Source organism: Spea bombifrons, chromosome 2 (assembly GCF_027358695.1).
Source record: "Spea bombifrons isolate aSpeBom1 chromosome 2, aSpeBom1.2.pri, whole genome shotgun sequence".
Classification (NCBI taxonomy): Eukaryota; Metazoa; Chordata; class Amphibia; order Anura; family Pelobatidae; genus Spea; species Spea bombifrons.
The window spans coordinates 114,221,353-114,241,539 of record NC_071088.1 but is presented as its reverse complement, the minus strand read 5'-3'; the positions used below and the strand labels follow the sequence as shown (position 1 = coordinate 114,241,539).

General features: G+C 41.7%; 1 protein-coding gene across 1 annotated transcript; it reads right to left on the bottom strand.

The window, feature by feature from the left end:
* Positions 1–885: 885 nt before the first annotated feature.
* On the bottom strand, positions 886–19,547 carry PIP4K2C (phosphatidylinositol-5-phosphate 4-kinase type 2 gamma). The gene is made up of 10 exons (XM_053455765.1): positions 19,270–19,547; positions 16,213–16,310; positions 11,626–11,722; positions 8,035–8,181; positions 7,493–7,639; positions 6,684–6,722; positions 5,143–5,256; positions 2,134–2,383; positions 1,697–1,800; positions 886–1,488 (listed from the first exon to the last, which is right to left on the bottom strand). Exons 1-10 carry the CDS (start codon positions 19,417–19,419, stop codon positions 1,408–1,410), a joined length of 1,227 nt encoding a protein of 408 aa, XP_053311740.1. The 5' UTR covers positions 19,420–19,547; the 3' UTR covers positions 886–1,407.
* Positions 19,548–20,187: the final 640 nt, after the last annotated feature.

The following is a 20,187-nucleotide window of genomic DNA, read 5'->3' as shown; positions in this document are numbered from 1 at the left end:
TAGAATCTGATTTATTACTCATCCTAGAAAATATTTGAAAGTCTAGAGAATTCTTAAATATTAGATAGTAGGTTAACATTGAGGTGTGTTCTAAATACAGTAATAGCATTATGTTCATACACAACCGAGAAGGGAAAATATTACTTTCAACCCCAACAATCCCTCACGCAAGAAGGAGAAAGTACATACAGACTTGGAGATAGATGGATCTGAGATATATATATATAATGGTTTCTTCTTTTCTAATACGCAGTCTCCCCCACAGCATATTTCTTAGAGAAACACAATGGGTAGATTGTATTTATTTGGAATCCAGCTCGGTGCTTCCTGGTGGAACCGTAAAAATTCATAGCCCAATAAATTATGGTTAACGGGGACGGGCAAACCTTAAACTTGAAATAATCTTGAAATAATCCACTAATCCTGTTTAGCAATGAACATTACTATTTCCTATAAAGATTTGCTTCTCGGAAGTAGAACGGCACTCGGAGAAACATGACCATCGGAAACACGCCAGAGCTGCCCGGTTAAGGGTGAACTGGATATATGGCTTGGCGCGATCATTTAGGTTTAACCCCCTTGACAGATGGCAAGTTTAAGAGTCAGTATGGCAAGAGCTACATTTAGGAGCAACCGTTGTGGAACTACAACTCCAGTGGTGCCTAGCAAGCGGCAGGTACCAATTCTTTCAGGTGGCTGGTGGAGAATTCAGGGAACTGATGTAGCTCACAGTGTACCCCTTACAATAGCCACCAGCATACCTTCAGGATCCTTGGGATTTACCCTTTCAATTAAGCTATAGTTCGCATTAAATTGTGGGGGGGGGGCACTGATTTTGCAGTCTGGCAACATTTTCGGTTTACCCTGAAGCATGAATGAAACCCATTGAAAAAAAGCAGCTATATATTTAATCCATACTAAATATTAACAATGCGCTAGAAAGCTAGTATTCAAACTTAAACGCTGTAACAAAACCTTAGAGAAGAGAAACAGGACTGTCTTTTAGTGTTTACTAGAAGTTAAAATACACGCCGGCCGACACTAGCAGTTAATCCAAAGTTGTGAAGCCAGTCGGGTATACAGTGCAGCATTTATCCAGACCACTGTGTTTAGTAACCGGAGAGGGTCTTAAAGCTCATTATACCTTATTCCGTTCTATTAGAGTTCTCCCCATTTACTAGTGGTACAGTCCACAATTAAACTGCTCCTCCTCAAGTGTTTTAAGGATCTCTGCTGTTAACCATTAAAATGATCTGCTAGTCCAACGACCCAGTACTATGATCCATAACAGATTGCGTACAAGAGTCAACAGCAATCCACACCGTTATACTACTGGCGAAAAAACCTTTTATCCGCACTTAAGATTACAAAAACCTTGGTTATTCATTATGAAGTGTCTTTTTCTAACTAGGCAAAGATATTCGTGACAAAGTCCAGGAATCTTTTTCCGTACTGTTCTGGATGGACTGTGGATATCTCAGCCCCAGCCTAAAAGAAAAGAAAAAAGAAATTGCATTAAGCAGAACACGCCATCTCCTTCTTACATATAAAAGGTAATTAAGTGCAAATATGTAATTATAAAATTGTTTAAACATAGGCTGTGTTGTATTAGACAAAAGAAATAATGTCCACAGCCTCATTGAAGTTAAATGTGGCTCTTTTTCTACAGTTTAAAAATTCTCCTAAAATACATTACCCCGTGCTTCACCGTCTTGGCTGCATGCGCGGCTTTCTTCTTAGCATCGTACTGCGTTAAAATGTCAATCAGTCCCATGAAATATACCTCCTTTTGTGGAGCACCTGCGTATATAAAAACTATTTTGGTACCAACATATAACTTAAGATGGACACAAATAAACTAAAGAGCTATAGATTTTGCAAGTAGGAGTATGTTTCCACTGTATAGATTTTGAAAAAATAAAAAAATATATATATATATATATATATATATATATATATATATATATATACACATAGGGCGTCCCGTCACAGAAGCTTTACATGTTTTTCACATATCACATATTCCATCAACAGGGACCCAACAGACTTCCCTGGATCTCTGACACTGCTCGCTCTCGCTTAAGCAATTGAGATAAGATAACACATTTAAAGTGTGTACGTTTAGCAACTCACTTTCAGAACTTTTGACCGCATACACATCAATTAACGGTTCGAATTCCCCGGGTCCCAGTGGTTTATCGGAGTTGAGGTAGCCAGCTATTCCTTCAGGGGACGTTCCGTACGATCCCACACTGCTGAGCACCGGCCCTTCGTTTTCAGCATCCTCATCCTCAACCTCCTCGTCTTCATCTTGCTCTGCCCGATGGACGTCATGGATCCCCAGAAGCAAACTATAATCCATAATTTTCAGTTGCACTAGAAACTAAAATGTTAAAGAGTTTCAATATAAAACAGGACTTCGGGCAGCATTGTATATGCTTTAGCCCTGACTACGTAGACACAAATAGGTTTGCGGTGGAAGTATGAACGATAATACAGGTAGCAACAGACGTTAAAAAAATATATATTATATATATTTATATATATTTAAAAAGGTCACTTGAGATCAACATTTTACAAAAAACAGCTAAGCAATGATGTCATAGGCAATGTCACAAATATCCTTAGAACATCTTGTTCAGAGTGCAAGATGTCATTTAAGGATCTGGGAAGAGAAATCAGCCAGAGAATACGATTAGAACAGTCTAACCTCCCCAATAGAAACGATGTAAAACGCTGTAGGCAAAGTATTTACTAGCGGAATACTTTATATCACGGAATCCGCTAATAACATTATATTATCGCCAATCTAGAAAGCTCACACTTTTCTTGGGTTTGCATAAAACTTCATGACAATATCACGTAGCTGCCAGCAGCTAAACTCTATCTGTTCTCACCAGCAGAATGTACAAAAAAGAGAGCCTGAGCCATTTAGGGAAGAAACAGGGATTTTATCCTCCTAGAAATAGGAGGAAACGTGGACACAGCTTAACGTGAAACGTGTTACATATACCTTTCAAACACTTAGAGAGTTAAATCGAACATCACGCAGTGCATGTTCTGGGGCCCCATGATGTTAAAGGGACACTGTCCCAGGCAGGATCCTCAAAGTATTTGCGAGTACCATTTACATTTGAATGCATAGGATGACTGGTTGCTTTTATGAAGTCATTCAAAAAAAAAAAGAAAGCCTGAATATAAGACTACCCTATAGGAAAATGTTTTACTAGTAAATATTAATTCACATGTAAAGATTTTTTCATATTTCATAAAAACTATGATTGAGGAAAGGCATTTCTTGTTTTTATTTACTTTTATTTGCCAACCTGCCCCACAGTTATGCACCTGCTCCCCGGCTTGGTACTCTGCACCCCAGATATGCCTTATACCCCCCCCTATATGCCACTCTGCCCCCCCCAGACTTGCCCCCGTGCTTCAGACTCCCTGGTATCTAGTAGGGGCAGCTGATGGAGGTCTGTGCCACGCGTGCAGACAACCTCCACTGCTGCTGGTCCGGACTTCCGTCGGGGCTTCTAAAACCGGCTCTCCGTCATAGAAGTCCGGAAGCCGTGGAGGTTGTCTGCATCGTGCAGATGTCCACCGGCTGCACACGAGGGTTTCATTAAACCACTCGCAAAATGCTAACCAAGCTAGCAATGGCGACTGGCAGTGAGTATATCACGTGGCAGCAAACACATCCTTCCAATCCCCACCTGCATGGTAAGTAACTGTAGAAAAAAAGCATATGCATACGGGGGGGTATTCTGCATTTGCAAGGAAGACGCCACAAAATTTTCAAGGGCCCCGCTATCAGTATGGTGGACATGATGGCTGTAGCGTCCCTTTAAATTTCACCTATAAAGCTCCCTAGAGGGAAGCTGCCTTGAGTTGTCGATATTAAACTTTTTCTGTAAAATCTGAATGTTATCACCTTAAAACTATTCTTCATGTACTTTACTAAGCGGAAGATAAAAAGTGCTTCCTAACTTTCACATGAACCTGTAGCTATTATTTGCAGTCGCAAGCAGTAAAATGTAACCAGAAAAACCTGAATTTTGTGACTCCTTATCAGTGCAGCGATGCCTTTCTCATACTGTAAGCTTTCTTTTGGGTTATTTTAATAGTACGGCGCAGAAATGACTTGGGAAAAAAAAATGACTTGCTTATTTTTCTGGCTATAAATAGCTTTGTTCTTGCAGGGTAATGTGAAATGTTAAAGGAGAGTGGCTAATTTCACATCTTTTAGTATAATTCAGAGAAAATGTAACTTTTTCTTAGGCCACATCCTGATATAAATGCTTGTTGAAACCTGGCCAGACCCCACTATAAACTCAGTGGGGCAGGAGGAGCATCCAAGGAGGGCATCTCCAAAAGATGCCAGATGTCCTGTCCTGGGTGCCATATAATAGAGCAGGGATCAGGCACTGGGTCACACAGGGAAGCAGCACCTAGTATCTTCACAGTTATGAGTAGGAGAAATATGGTTTCCATAGTCATAACATTAAGATTGAGGGGGTTAAACGGTGTTTGAGAAATAACGATGGATCATCTAGCTATTAGGTACAGGGGGTGTTTGGGTCCTGAGGACGTGATCAGCCCAGAGTTAACGTACAAGGTACAATAACAACAAAATGTCCCTTTTTAAAATATTAGGCAAGGGTCTGCTGCCAGGTTTTACGACGCAGCTCCTTGAGTTTTGTGAGGATGAAGAATAAGATAAGAATGGGAATCAGAGTAATCAGTTCTGTCTTTGTCCTCTAACTTTGAACTCATAGCTTTGGGGTATAGCTGGTGTAATCGCATTACCGTTTTTTTAAAATATATTTTTACGTTTTTTGACCAAATTGGGTTTTTATAGATTTGGAGAAGCTCAGAGGGTTACCGAAGCCAAATCCTTAAACAGAACTTCATGGTGGCCACAAATAGTTAATAGGGTGAAGAGGCTGGGTGTTAAAGTAAAGTTTCTAAATCAAGCCCGCACTTAAGGAGGACCAAGCACTTTGTCATTCTAAGTATATGAATTAAATAGATTGTGTTGGAAAACGCTGCCTGCCACCAAAGCCGTTGCAGGTATGTGGTGGAAGAAGACCATTCAATTTGTAGGGTTGTTCCTAAAGCAGCAGCATATCGAGATCAGTTTACCTCCACATCTCTCTTCAACTTGTCCATGAAGGCCTTCTTTTGTTCGTCATCTACGTACACTTTCTGGCTCATGTTTAAAAAATCCATGTCTTTAAAGGTTGGCAAGTCTTTTACCTTGGAAGAAGAAAAAAAACAAAACAATGTATTAACACAAACAGCACATTAACCCAATATGAAGGTTCTAAATGCATTTGATGCATCAGTATCTTGTTAAGACTGCCGTCGATAGCCATAAGCAGCATTATCTACAGAGGATTGCGGCTGCCGGCTAGCACAGGAGATCGGATAAAAAAAAAAAGGGAGTCTCAAGTAAGGGATTATAATCGTCGGAAACTATGGAAAGTATCCATAGACCAAAAGAGAAATGTATGGGGTTGAGATTATAGAAATCCAAACATTGTAACTGCTTTAGAAATATCACGCTTTACACAGAAAAATTTTACGTTAAGAACAGCGGGTTACAGCATCGCCGCTGATCAAGATTTCCCAACGGGGAAAAGTGGATATTTTCGTAGCGTCTGCAGGACTACTACTGCTCTTTTTAGAAATACTTTTCATGAAGTGTGCGGCAACCAAATAAGGTTTGTTTATTCATCGCTGGAATTTACGTGATGTGGAAGGAAATGAGAGCAGACAAAGCATTAAAAACACTTTATTCTGTTACTTTAGCAAAGCTTTTAATAAAGCTAAACATTAAAATAATCGATAACCATAAAGAACGCTAATAAAAAGACGCCAGCTCACAGTCTGCATTGAAACACTTTGTACAGAATACTTTTTCTCTGCACAAATATCATTATACTTCTGTACTACTTTTATTTATTGAGCCTGTGTAAGGCGAGGAGTCTCTCCTTAAACGTTATTTTTTTCCTCTTTTCTCTTAATTTCATAGGCGTACAGAAGTTTATATAGCTTAGATCACATTTCATATACTTGAGTTACCACTTGGGTACCAATCTGGGACACTGAACGAATAGCTACAGCTGTACGATTTGAAAGACCGCTTATGACGGCAACCTTTACTGAAATGACACAGGCGAAAAAGAATCCGGAGACTCCCGATGAGTCTGATGTGGCCTCCAAGCCTAAAAACTAATTTATTTTGCTTAAAACAATGGTGAGCAGCTCCCTATCTACAGTCTACTTCAATGGTCCTCAGCAAGCCCATATCCAGAAAACGTCTCACTGAGGAGCTTGGAAATTCAGCATCATCTAAAGGGCCACAGGTTTGCTAACCAAGGAGCTCATTTAGGAGTTGGCTATTTAGCCAATTGGGTGACTTCTGGACAATGAATTGTGTCAAATAATTAAGGCAGAGAAAAGCACTTTTTAATTTGCACTCTGTATTCTTGTCAGTTTTTTGCACAGGTATCACTGAAGAATGAGAAGCCAAAGAGAAACGGCTCCCTCCAGCTTTCTGATAATCACATTTCATCTGAAAGAGCTTTGGTTCTGATAAAGGTGGGGTTAACTATGATCAGCGTTTTAAAAAACAATAAGGAATGAAAATTAAGCAAGCATTGAGAACATACAGTCAGTACCTTTTCTTTATCACTGGCTTCACGACATACCAGGGAGCCCTGAAAATAAAAAAAGTCATTTAAACATTGTGAATCAAAAGGCTTATGGGCAACTAAACATGTCAGCCAGCACTCTGAATTATGAGGTCCACCAAGCTATAGCCTACCTGAACATAAAAGCCATGACACTGCACCCATACACACTTCCATGAAAGCATCTTTTTATATTAAAGTGGAGCTGTCACCTTTAATTTGAATTGTCTCACACCTTTCCTATCTGCGTTACTTTTGAGATGTCTGGTTTAAAACCAAGACACTGTACCACAGAAAGATCTGTCCCAAACTTCTCTTCACTCCACCACTACAAAACCTACTAAGATCCTCTTTCACCAAAGTCCAGTCAAGTGTCCTGGTTTGCGGGGTTGGCCAAAATATCCTAATTGGCACAGGGAGGAAACCCCTGTGACGTTACGACTCCAGCCACGTACAACAGGCACTAATGTCCCCAATGAGACACTTGGGAAACGTTTACAGAGGGGGGTCAGTAACCTAAGAGGAAAGATGGCGCAACAGGAAGCCACAGCCACTGCTTCCATGGCATATGCACCAGGTGGGTTTAAATACACATATATTGGGGTTTGTTTTAGGTATTGCGCTGTTAATTGCAAGGTTTTGGGAAGCAGAAGCACAGAAGAACTTGTACCTGTCAAGCTATACATAAAAATGAAGTGCCTGAAAAGTCAGTCTACAAGAGTGTTCATTTAGGAAAGGCTTACACATGACTCTATACCTGAAACTTGTAAGAAGAAGTAAAGAAAAAGAACGTTCACCTTAAGATCGTACTTCCGGTGAACCGTAAGCCTGTGGCTAAACATATTCCTCATTACCAGCATGTAAGAGTCTTCATTGTCCACACTCAAACGATACATGCCAAGAAACTGGGGCAATAACGTGCTCCCGTGACATTTCACTATATGCTAGGAGAAGAAAGATAAACGAGCAGGTTAATTCACACTTCACAACGCAAAAAGAAAAGGAATCAGAAACTGCAATATTGGAAAAATTCTACCCAAAACGCACAAAAAAAATTAAAAAATAAACACCTCAGTGTTTATACACTAAGCTGTGGATATGGACACTTTCTCTGAGGAAACGTCTCTTTTGCTCTCTGGATATGCCAACCAAACTTCATGGCAGAGAAGAAATCAAGTTTTTGTGACACACACGTTATGTACATTATACTTCAGCAACACATTATCCAAACAAATATATTTCAGTCAAAAATTGTAAAGCCATAAGAGACAAGCGACAGGAAGGACACACAACATATGCTGCCCCAACATTTGGTCGATTTTTTGGTTCCCGCTCTTACTTGGTGGTAGTAGGATAAGATACTGTGCATATTTGCAACATCCTCGCTGGATATTTCTTTAACAGCTAAGGTTTTGTCGTAGGACAGGAGAAAGCGCCCGTCGTGACCTTCACTTTCGCCATACGGGGAGCTCCTTGTCAGGGAGGCCTGTAAACAAGAAATAAAAGGGAGAGAGATAATAACGACTCGTTATTTAATCAACACGGATGTAACTAATTTACTGTAGAAGTAACGCATTTTGCTAATAACATGGAAACCGCTCCGACCTTCCATGGCAGCACAACAATGGAAGTTATATGTCATGTCAATTGCATAACAGTGCTACACAGGAGGGGATCTCAGTTCCCGCTTCTCTCAAAGCAAAAAAAAAGAGTATTGTTATGTTTAATAAGCGGTTTTGTGTGAGTTTTGACAAATATAGGACATGAAGCGGGTGGCTGTATGAGAGCCAAGTTGCTATGAGGGCAGGTTTGCCGACATCAGCACAATGGGAGAGCAGCATAGAGGTAAAGGGCTCACGACAAGTATTATAATATTACGAAGCTATGCGACTAGTGATATGAAGATGCAACCTAGCATACGGTTCATAGAATAGAGTGAGTAATAAGTCTCTATCGTAAAACTGGCCGTTTATTCTCTGCTATTCTGGTGCTCGGTCCGGACTGGCTTTTCAGGATGTATGTAAACCCAGACATTGAGCTGGACTGGTTTGCTAACTATTCTCGAGGCTCCTCATATTCACTGGATTTTTATATTTATATGCTACATTGGATTTAGTTAAAATATCCTTCGCCCCTGAGCTACTTACAACATCTAACGTGAAACCATGCAAACTGTTGAAGCAGCCTATACAACGGGCACCAAATACCATAAACAAGAACCTGGGAAGGAAAGCTTTTAGATACAGCAGCGATTGCAATGTCCTACAGCTGAATGCTCAGGAGAAGAACGTCAACCTACGAACGGCCAGTCTAGAAGGACACAGTGTACGGGAACCTACCGAGTTAACTTCACTTTAAGGTGCAACAAGTGTGTATATACTGCGTAATCAACACCATAAACGCAAGGAAGAAACATTTAAACGCATTGAGTTTTCATAAGTAATAGTATAAAGCAGCATAAATATCCCTCCATAAAAGAATACGGGGGAAAAAGGGTCTGACCGAGTTCTGCTGTTAAGAAATTAGCACTTTGTCTGGGAAAATTATCTGACAAGCCCCCCCAAAAAAATAAAAAAAAATGAAATAAACGTTTTGCAAATCTTAGTGTGTGGTTCTCATATTAGGGCACATTTAAGAGTACATTTGAGTATCCTTTACTTGGTACTAACAGAAGGTTGTTCTGTAAGTAAAAAAAAAAAAAAAAAAAAAAAGGCATACATAGTCATTCACGTCATCTACGATTGATCTTTCAAAGAACAGAGAAAGACGTCGCACTCTGTGGACGGTACAAACCTTATTGTGTATAACTTGATTTTTCCAGTTTGCTCAAAAAACAAAACTTTCTAGTAATTCTACATCGTAATATATGTATCTGCCCTTCACACAATTTGAACTCTTAGCGGTTTAATTGTTTTAAGCCTTGGATCTTGGCCAGCTCTGCCAACCGTCCGTGAATCTGCCGTCCAGACTCAAATCTACCTTAATAAGTAACCGGCAGAGTAAAACATTGCTGACGGTTAAATGGAATGAGTATGCGGCTGAATAACCACAGGTAAAAGGAAAAGAATGAAGCGGACGATCTATACGTAAAACCTAGAGAAAAGTATGGCCGCATAAAAAAAAAGAAAAGAAGCAGAGACTGTTTGTTCAAGTAGCACATTTGAACTTTATGGCTTATGGATTACTGGTAATAATATAATGCGGGGTATGATGAAAACGGAATGGAAAAGGAAAGGATTTAAATCTAACTACTCAACAGCTATTTCTAGTTTACAAACCTTTAGTGAAGCAGGAAAATGAGCAGCCCGACCGGTAAAGGAGGGGTTAAACCGTAAGCCCTTCAAAACGCCGTAGACGTGCATAGTGTGAAAGTCATCTCATTCATTGCCATAAGAAGATTTGCCAAAATAAGAGGATTTTATGTATTATATCTTGAACAGAAAAAAAGTCAGTCTCCCGAATATAAACTGCTTACTAAATGGCTTCAGTTCGTTTAAATCTCACTTAGCACACAAATCCCCTATTAAGAACCTCATCGTCTACAAGAAGTGAACTCTGTCTGCCACTCTCCAGGATGTCACACACAAGGAATTAAAGAAAAAAGGAAAAGAAAAGATCCTTGTGATTTTGTGGAGGGAGGAACCATGGGTAATCAGGTTTGTGTCGACTCCTTCCTGCCATCGGCTTCCAATCAATCACACCTCCAATTTATATAAACTATATGAATGACGGGCTGGACCATAGCTGTTGATATCCAACAGTGTATTTAGTGCACCCACACCTATTATATTGTGTGTGTGTGTGTGTGTGTGTCATATTGGACAAGGGCTTTCTTTAGATACCATTATTTTGACCATAGCTAATTAAAAATAGAAAATATGTTGAAAATTTGTAAGAAAGTATGCCTTCTGACTTTTGTTTTTTTTCTTTCAAAAAGAAAAAAAGCTAATGAAAAAGAAAACAGCGAAATAGATTCTAATATTTGTCCTAAGTTTAGAAATACCCAAATGTTTGTGTTCTGTTTTGTGCGCAAAGCTCATTCAATGCCATGACATGCCATTTTGTCGTGATGTCCCTGGCACATCCTTTGTTGTTAATATTAAAGAATAGATCTCCAGGTAGCACAGCGCACCTGAGTGTATAATCTAACACTTAATTTAAGAATGCTGCATTCATTCCAGTGCTCAGACAAACGGCAAAATAATTGAGCAATTATGTATTGAGAGATATATATATATATATATATATATATATATATATATATATATATATATATATATATATATATATATATATATATATAGCACCATCATGTTCATTCCATTGTACAATGACTAAACAGGACAAAAGTATTGCACTACCCAATTTGGAGGGCCTTGCTCAAACATGCTTACAATCTAGACGGAGGCGGAGAAGATAGGAGAGGTGGAGGAGAGTAAATGTGACCAGCCACACAACTGCAACCCTGCAACCTTGCCAGGCAGAATGCAAGTCACTTGGAAAAAATGCCTCACAAATAGAATTATCGAGTAGAAAAGTGGAAATGGAAGTTTAAAACATCTGTACACACATTTGTGTGCATGTAGCAGAGTTTTTTTTCACCCCAGTTTAGCGGTTTACTTCCGTTAACGGCACACAGATCTACGTCGAATGTAAGAGCCAGGAACCAACTGTGTAGAATTTCAGGTTACGGTAAAACGGTCTTTTCAATAATGCGTTTATGATGATCAAGGATTCTGTGATATTAGAAACTTATGCTGATTGGATTCCTTTACTTGACTTCCACTAGGGGAGTGAATTAGTCTCCGAATTCACTCCCAGCACATGACTGGTTTGGGTAAAGTTCATTAGATGTTCTATTGCCCAGCTTACGTGGACACGCTTTTACGTAGGTATGTAAAGACATACGCGTTTCCCTGGAGTTACGTACTTGATAGTCCTGGTCATCTATTCCAAAGCGCTCGCGGAGGTTTCGGAAAACTTGCGGACAGTACTCCTTGAATTTGAAGTGACTAGGTAAGTTCTCCCTGCCACGGAGGAAAAAAAACAAAACAAAAAAAAAACATTACTTGCAATACTGCAGCATTCAGATAACAGCTCAGGATCAACAACAAACAAAAAGCGCCACGTACATAGATTGGCTCAACATACTTCTATGATTTGCTGCGTTTATGTGATTGCCCCTGCAGTAAGAGAGAGCTGCCACAGGCATGCAGAATGCTGGGTACCTACACATAGTGGTGGCCCCAAGCAACCATATGGTACGCAGGGGCCATCTTTAACGTGAAAGGGGCAGCTACCTGGGCCCTGTCATTCCTGGGGGGCCCATAGCAGCTGCACCTTGAGCCTGTAGCAACTGCGACTGGGCCTGCCACTGCGATCACTTCCATGCGGGCCCGCTGCTTACCTCTGCGTTGCTCACGCACACTGAAGCGTGCAAACGACAGCGGTGGCCCGCACAGGGTGCCTGAACCCCTTGAGCCTGCCCTGACCAGGATTCCTGCGCGTTTCAGGTCACTCGCCATTCATTTGCTATGAGATCTGCAGAGTATGTGTGCTGCTCTCCTGTAATATTAAAGATGGCCCTGAATGAATGCTACACCATTACTCCATCAAAGCCCTCTATGATGTGGGTCAGTATGTTAAGCATGGATAATCTACTTATTAAACTATGCTGCCCCTTTAAAACCCAAACCCTCTATTTATAACCGAGTAGGTCACTAATTCCAGAATGCTAAGCACAGTACAAAAACATGCTTTGCATGGGACAGTCCTGATTTTGCCACTCCATCTCGCTGTCCTGCCACCTTTCGAGACAGAGGTAGAGCTCAGAGGGACAGTGCGACTCGGGACTATGTCATTCTCTGGTGCCTGGGACACTGGTGAGTAGTAGTGCTGCCAGTTTGAGTGACACGCTACCTCCCAAGCTCCTCCCCCCAGCATCCTCATTCGCCAGGGATAGAGGTTGGGAAGGAAGTAAAATACATCCCATGCACTACACTGCTGTTTATTCGCTAAATGGAGAGCTGCAGGTTGGCCTGCCTCACTTACTATGCATTATACAGGGCCAGTTCTGATGTGTTTCTCCTGCAAGAAGGGCTGAGCTGGCCCTACAAAAATGTCACAATACATCAGCAGGCTACTTATTCACTGTACTCTATATACCTTCAAACCGTAAAAGATAACATTTCCGAGTGCCCAAAATAAAGATCCAGAATAAGTGTTACTACGGCTACAACAAAAACAATGAAATACCTGGGACAGGGAGCCCCTGATACAAAAACAGCAGCACTTGGTGAACAGGATGCTGCCAAACCACGAACCCGAGGTTACTCGCCAACCAACGCATGACATTCTCCCAGAAGCCCCTAGAGACAGCGCTTTAACCCATTCAAAACCAGTACGTAACCCGAAACGTATCTGGACCTTCTTCCACTATTAGGAAAACTAACTCTCAACGCTCAGCAAGCCTTTGCCCGAGGTGGCTTCACATCCCCGGCTACCTACATATTCCACGAACGTACATGGTCTGCATACCTCCAAATGCACCGCTATGTTATAGATCTATACCTGCACATTCCTCCTCACCGGGAAGCCAGGCCGACTCCCATATTCTTAAAGACAAACGTCACTCTCACCCCATCAGCAGATTATACTCCTTTACAAAATGGCTACCTCTACTTAGAGAGCCTTCAGGAAGAAGATATGGTGAAAGCAGCCAAAGAAGCAATTTGCTATGTATCTGTTTCAATATGTAAAATGGACATAGCCATACTGACCCAAGAGAAGACGGAGGGTCAAAGTGGAGAAAAGAAAAAGACGTAAAGCGACAGACATCAGATTTCCACGTCTAATGCAGACGTCGTACCAATGACTATTACATCGAAGATCCTTCACAGTAACCATAATTCTAGTTTATTCTGCTGAGAAATACGGTATATTTCAGGCAAAACTGTGAGCTTTTAAAAACGAGTAGATTATTCCTCAGTATAAGTCACGGCGACACACCTTTCCTGCTGGCAACAAACTATTTTTCCCCAGACCACAATGATGCATAACACAAGTATTCAATAAAACCACTGCACCAACATAAAGGCACTGCTGGGGCCTCCTGCCATGTAACAACTCCCTTTCAACTGGAAGCGTTGGAGAGACTTACGGGACCTTGTGTGAAACGATTGCTCGGCACCAAAAAATGCTTTTCTGATCTCTACATGCTAAATTATCAAACTGAAAGGCTAAAGTCAGAGCCACGGTGTCCAAACGGGCCATATAAAATCATACGATCTCTATCACCCCAACTCTGTTGTTTCTGTAAGTGAAGTTATGTTTTTATACCACTCATTATGTCCTGTCCACCCATTGGTAGTACTTAGAGCTCAGCTCCTCGGCTGGATTGAGGAAATCACGTCTTGTGATCTGATTTCCGTCTGGATTTTTCACATCAGACTACGATAAGCAGGCAAATGAGTTTACGTTCCAGAAAAAATCACTTTAATGTAATAAAGGAAAAATGACATTTCCGTGGCAGCCAACTACTTGGTGAATATTACCAGGAACCTGGCCAATGTTATATTTAGAACGTAAATGCTTTCTATTGCCTACGAAAGCCGTTGCCGGTCATTCCCAACGGCCATGCACAAGAGAAAGCACGTATTTGAGCCCCCACGTCAGCAAAAGCTCTCCAGTCTGCCCCCCCATTCCCAGTTACAGCGGAATAATGATGGGAATTAATCCTCAGCGCTAGTACAGCGGGCTAATACAGCAATTAACAGTTTATATAGCGTCATTATTCAGTAGGGATGGACACCAAAGGTGGAGAGGACACGCTTCTCAATAAAACCTAGCATGTTAAATATACTTGTATAGATGGGTTATGCGTATGCGTTTGGTTATATCCTGTTAAAGTATATTCCGGTATATAAAGGAGCATCTGCACTATTATATGAGCTTATGCTGTTATATAATGTTCATTATATATTTATAACTCGGGACAGTATATCACATTTTAACTCCAGCTTATGAACCGCCGGAGGAATCATCGGTAGGACATGCCGCGTGGGCCACACCAAACAGTCACAATCTATACGTTAATGTTTAAACCCAAAAAAATCTCAGAAACAATTCCACCGATTGGCACACAAACTATAGGCAGTTTTATATAAGGTCACCTCTAAATGCGGCCAGACAGATTAAAATCACTCTGGAGGCTGTGGCACGTAACCCATCAGCGATATAAATTCAGTTAACGCGACTGCTCTGCTAGTCTCAGGTTCTACCCACCCAGGACCGGGATACACAACCGGTAACATGGATAAATCAACGCCCAAACCGAGCCAAACTGGAGTGCCTGCATGCCAAACGCCATGTTCTTTTAACGGATGGAAGAATCCCTTCCAGTGTATACAAGCCCAGTATCATCCGATTGGTTAAAAACTATATGTAATAACGCCGAACCTGCGCGTGTCCTAAGCCAGAGTACACAACAAATAGAACCCAAGTACGCCTTTAGGCCACATTGATTAGAATGTGTTAATATGTTATTTAAACCGCAAGGAAAAAACATAACAGCAAAAAAAAAAAATGGATTTTTGTTGGTTTTAATTTTTTTTTTTTTTAGTGGAAACAGACTATTCTACCTTTCTTTTTATAGCTAAAGAATCCCTATACAGATGGGATGTCAGGGGACTTCCCCAATACAGTCTGCAGTAATCCTTTTATTCCTATTTAAAGGGGCTGAGTTAAAAGACTAAAAAAAAAAAAAAAAAAAAAAAAAAAGGCCAGCATATACACCCAATTTCATCTGTCCCATGCCATCATATTCCTTAGAGGTGTACATGAAGGCGTAAGTAGAAACCACAGAGCCCCAGTGGGAAAGTTGCCCTGAAGCCCCGTACTTCACTAAAGCAACATGCCTACTGTGCCATCTTCACCCCAAACAGCTTGCCAGTGCCATCTCAGCCTACGTGTTCAATCCTTGCCCCCAAATCACCTGTCAGTTCTGCCAAACAGCTTGCCTGTGCCATTTTTGCCGCCAAACAGCCCCCTTGTGCATTCTTTGTTCCCAAACAGCTTATCTGTGCCCCTAGATAGTCTACACGTACTATTTTTTGCCCCCAAATAAATTGCCAGTGCCAGCATTGCCACCAACCAGCTTATCACACTCATGCTAACACTGTAATAATTCTTTAATAATGAAAAATGTAAAATCTAATTTGATTGTCTTTACTTTTTAATATGGCCAAGTTCCATGTCGTTGGGAGCGGGCGCAGACACAACGTATCCCTATTTATATGTATTTAAACCTGCAAAGGAAAAAAATTAAATGATGGATTTGCTATGGAATATTTGCTTAATATCGAGAGGGCAGCTTTTGTTTTATCTGTTGCAGAACCTTAAAATAAACGTTAAAGTATGAATAAACGTACACAGGAGCCGCGACATCACACAGCAGATAAAGACACCACTGGTTTCCAATTAGATAGCGACAAAAAGCGGGAACGCAGAGCTCGGTTACCTGTTAAAAAGGTGATTGTTCACCTTAATTTTCGAATTGGCCTTGAAGTCATCTGGTAGCAGCATGACGGGAACCGGGACCTGGTTGAGTTCATTTACCTAAGAAATAAAAAAAAGCAGGTAGATGGTTAATTAAAAACGCAGAATTGAGTAGACCGTGCAGTTTAGTTAGTCCCAAGGACAAAATTATTTTTCCTTCAGCATCAATTATAGTATTGGTTTGTCTAATAATAAGAATAATAATAGTATCTTAGCTCTATCTCATTAAACTCAGGGAAGGCCATTCACACATTATTGTCAGCTGGGTAATTAAGACTGAGCCATTCCACTACTTACCACAGACAATGTGATAATGAATTAGCTAGAACAGTGGCTACCGTGCAGTACGGTTTTAGAAAGCAGCACAATATTTTAAAAATGTATTTTTAAATCGACTATTATAACAAACCGCCCTTTAACTTCACACTTTAAGAACAGCGGCACAGCTTAGGAGAATATTTATCCTACATACATGAAAATATACTTTTGTTTAGTATAGTAGGTTTTCTGCTTGTTTACTGATGGATTATGTGGCTTCTCTAAAAATGAATAATGTCCCAGGTTATCACAGGAGTCCCTGGAGCTTTTCATAACGCAGAGGCCACAACCTCCAAGACATGAAGTAGCCGGCGGCGTGTGCCCTCAAGAAAAGCATCATATGCCAGCAATCAGCAGTAATGAGGACAGCCTCTCCCTACCTCCTCAAGCATTAGATGCATCCCATCAAAGGTATCTTAGGCTCAGCACTGCGCATGCACGGGACACTCACTGCTAGCCAGCTCCAGTATGGGCTCCTACAGGGGTTCCAGTGTTTTTTTTTATAGATAGGTGAGGATTAAGCATTATATATAACCACCTCTACCCTGCAGTCCTTTTAGGTCTATTTTGCGCCGGCCACTCCCAGCCTTTAATGCACGCACTTGGCAGGAACAAGCCTGGCTATAGCAAAGAAGGAAGCGAGCTATCACAAAAGGCTTTCTATGGTGACCATGGGCTCTTGGAGCATGTATATATTAAATAACAGGCATTTGTTTATCAGCCTATTAATCCTAATGCACATGCATGTCTCCAAACCACGTCTCCTGCTGCATGATGAGCACAGTGCTTATCCATCAGGGAGTGCTGAACATGACTTTTTAGATGTTCTCAAAGTTTGAGGGAACCTCCCACGTCTTCTCTGGGCTGCCGGCGTAAGCAGTTGGGTAAACATACACATTCTGCTTGCACTGGAGGCCTCAGATATCTCACAACACAATCCTCAGCTGGAAGCACATTCTGACTACTCCTATTTCAAACTAAAGAAAAAAGTAGGGAAGCAGGCCCTTCAAGAAAGGGTTTAGCGATTAGGACATAATCTGCTCTTTCTGGCAGCACTTGGGGAGTAGAACCTCAGAGACCTTCTGTAAAAATGAAGATGTTCAACACCCGTTGGAACAGTTGCAGTTAGCGGCCACCAGACGTGGCTTCTCAAAGCTTGATGTTCTGCAGCCTTCTAAGCTATCTTTAGAAGTCAGCTACGCATACGCTTGATGAACATCTGCAGAAACAGATCGTTAAACCTGGACCTTCCCCACCGACGCAGTCCGAAACCAGTTGTTGGTATGGGTTGTGGGACAGCTTCACAAAGCCCTGGCTACGTGGAAACGCAGTCACCGGGCACTTCCACTAAGACACTGCTGCGCCGGCACTCTTAACTGGAACACTTCACACCCTCTGTATCTGCCACGACTAGGGTGTGCACCGATAAAACACCCGGCTCGACTCCACTTATCTCCTTCTCCATACAGCCTATATTTGTCCAACACCAACACCAAATGCTATTCATTGGATTTTTTTCCTCCTCTGGAGAATCAAGAAGCTCCATCTTCACAACATATCCAGAGATTTGAAGAATCCTTGAGATATAATATCAGGATAAAATTACATAAGAACAGTGCCTCGGAGACTCCAAAAGATATGCTTCGCTAGCTCCAAGTTATGTATTGTCAACCCCCGACCATTTTCGAATAATCACTTCCCTTTGCTTTCCCGACGCCAAACAAAATAATTCTCTCTAATGTGTGGCCATCAGAAAGCTGCTGCTGCTGCCGGCAGAATAAAAAAAATAAATAAATGAATCAATGAGATTTATAGAAGTGTTAACCACATGTAAGTAAATTTTACTTTACTGAGACGGTGGTGGATTAATGGAACAGCCTACCAGAAAAAGAGGTAGAGGCTAATACAGCAAGGGAATTTAAACATTCATGATATAGACAGAAAACTATCCTGAAGACAAGACCAAGGACCGAACAAGGTCTGAGTCTTTTCTTCAGGAAAGATGGGCAGACTAGACGGGACGAATAGTTGTTATCTAACATCAAATTCCATAAATTACTTTAGTCTTCCAAAGTATTATTCCGGTGTACATTACTCCATGCCGACGGCCAAAACACTATGTTAGCCGCTACTTTTGAGACGTATTCTGTAATGCAATGGCGATCACATCAATGTGATGTCATAGATTTATTCCTTGTGGAAAGCATTCAACCAAAAGTATTCCATTAAAATGAAACATTAACTTCAGTACCAGCCCAAGGAAAAAGCAGGGATTATATATATATATATCGCCATCACATTCTGCTGCGCGGTACAATGGGTAGAAGTGTTTTTAAAGTTTCCCTTGCAGTGGCTGTAGCCCAGTGCTGTGTATCTGTTGAGTGGAAGAGGAGGGTATTTAATCAGGAAGCAGCAGGGTTAACAAGTCACTCCATGAAAGACACCCTACTTCCCAGCATGAGAACACCGGTCATCATGACCTCGGAGCTGGACACACAGAACTTCTTATTCCATTTGAAGTGGGTGTGAAAATAGTTTACCCCCGAAGGGGTTAAGTCACAGGGATTAGCGCGTGTAAGTGTCAGGTAACTGCGTTACTGGTTGTCACCGTCAGACACTCCCATTACACAAACTAGGGGGGTTTAGGCATAGGAGTGCGAGGTGCCCAAGGTATAAACTATGCACCCTCCCCCGGCCTTACCGAGTGGTTTACTCCCCACATGAAGACGCTGACGAGCGGGTCGCTGGCCCGGAAAACCTTCACTTTCTGCTGCACGAAGTGTTTCTTCTTCGTCTTAGTCTTGGATGAAGCGGACGCCGAGGAAGCGATGGGCTGCGCGGTGGAGGACATGTCAGCCAGGATCTGCTGCTGCTGCTGGGGCGGGTGTCGCCTCCTTCTCTTCGCTCCCAAGCGCCTGGTCCCCTGCTGGCCTCCGATGCTGCCCCTCCCCGACCCCGGCGACTCACCTGAGCGCCTCGCGCGCTTGCGCAAAAACGCCCCACCTCCACCCAGCCGCCTCATTGGGTCATGTGACATGACAACGTCAGCCCGGCATCACCATGGAGATGTGGTTTTGTTTGTATGGCTTAATAGAAAGTTTACGGCCATGTTGGGTTTGGCAGAATGGCAGTATTTTCTGGGATGCAGTGCGGAATGAACTAATGGCGACTGCTCGGTCTTAATGTGCTTTAGTTAATCAGCAGTGACCCCTCTCTCCTCGTATCTCGGGACAGAGAATGTTCGGTGTACCACAGCATGTTACAGACTTACAGCGATACAACGTCAGGGGCCTGTGGAACTAAACACCACTTCCTGTCTCCGTATCAACCTGTGTACATAAATATTAAAACGGGTTACATGGGGGTCTATTCACTAAAGGGAGAGTTGACAGCACGTAGTCATTATGAAGGCCCATCTCTAGGGAGCGTCTGCTGCGTTTAAAGCTTGCCCTGCATAATGTATAGTTAAATCACTGAGGGTTCTTCAAAGTCTCCTCACACTGATATATACATTATACAGGGCCAGCTCAGCTCTTCACACTGGTGAAATTGACAGTGGTGGCCCTGTATTAATGATAGCGAAGTGAGGGAGTTGATGTAAAGTCCTGGTAAATCACTG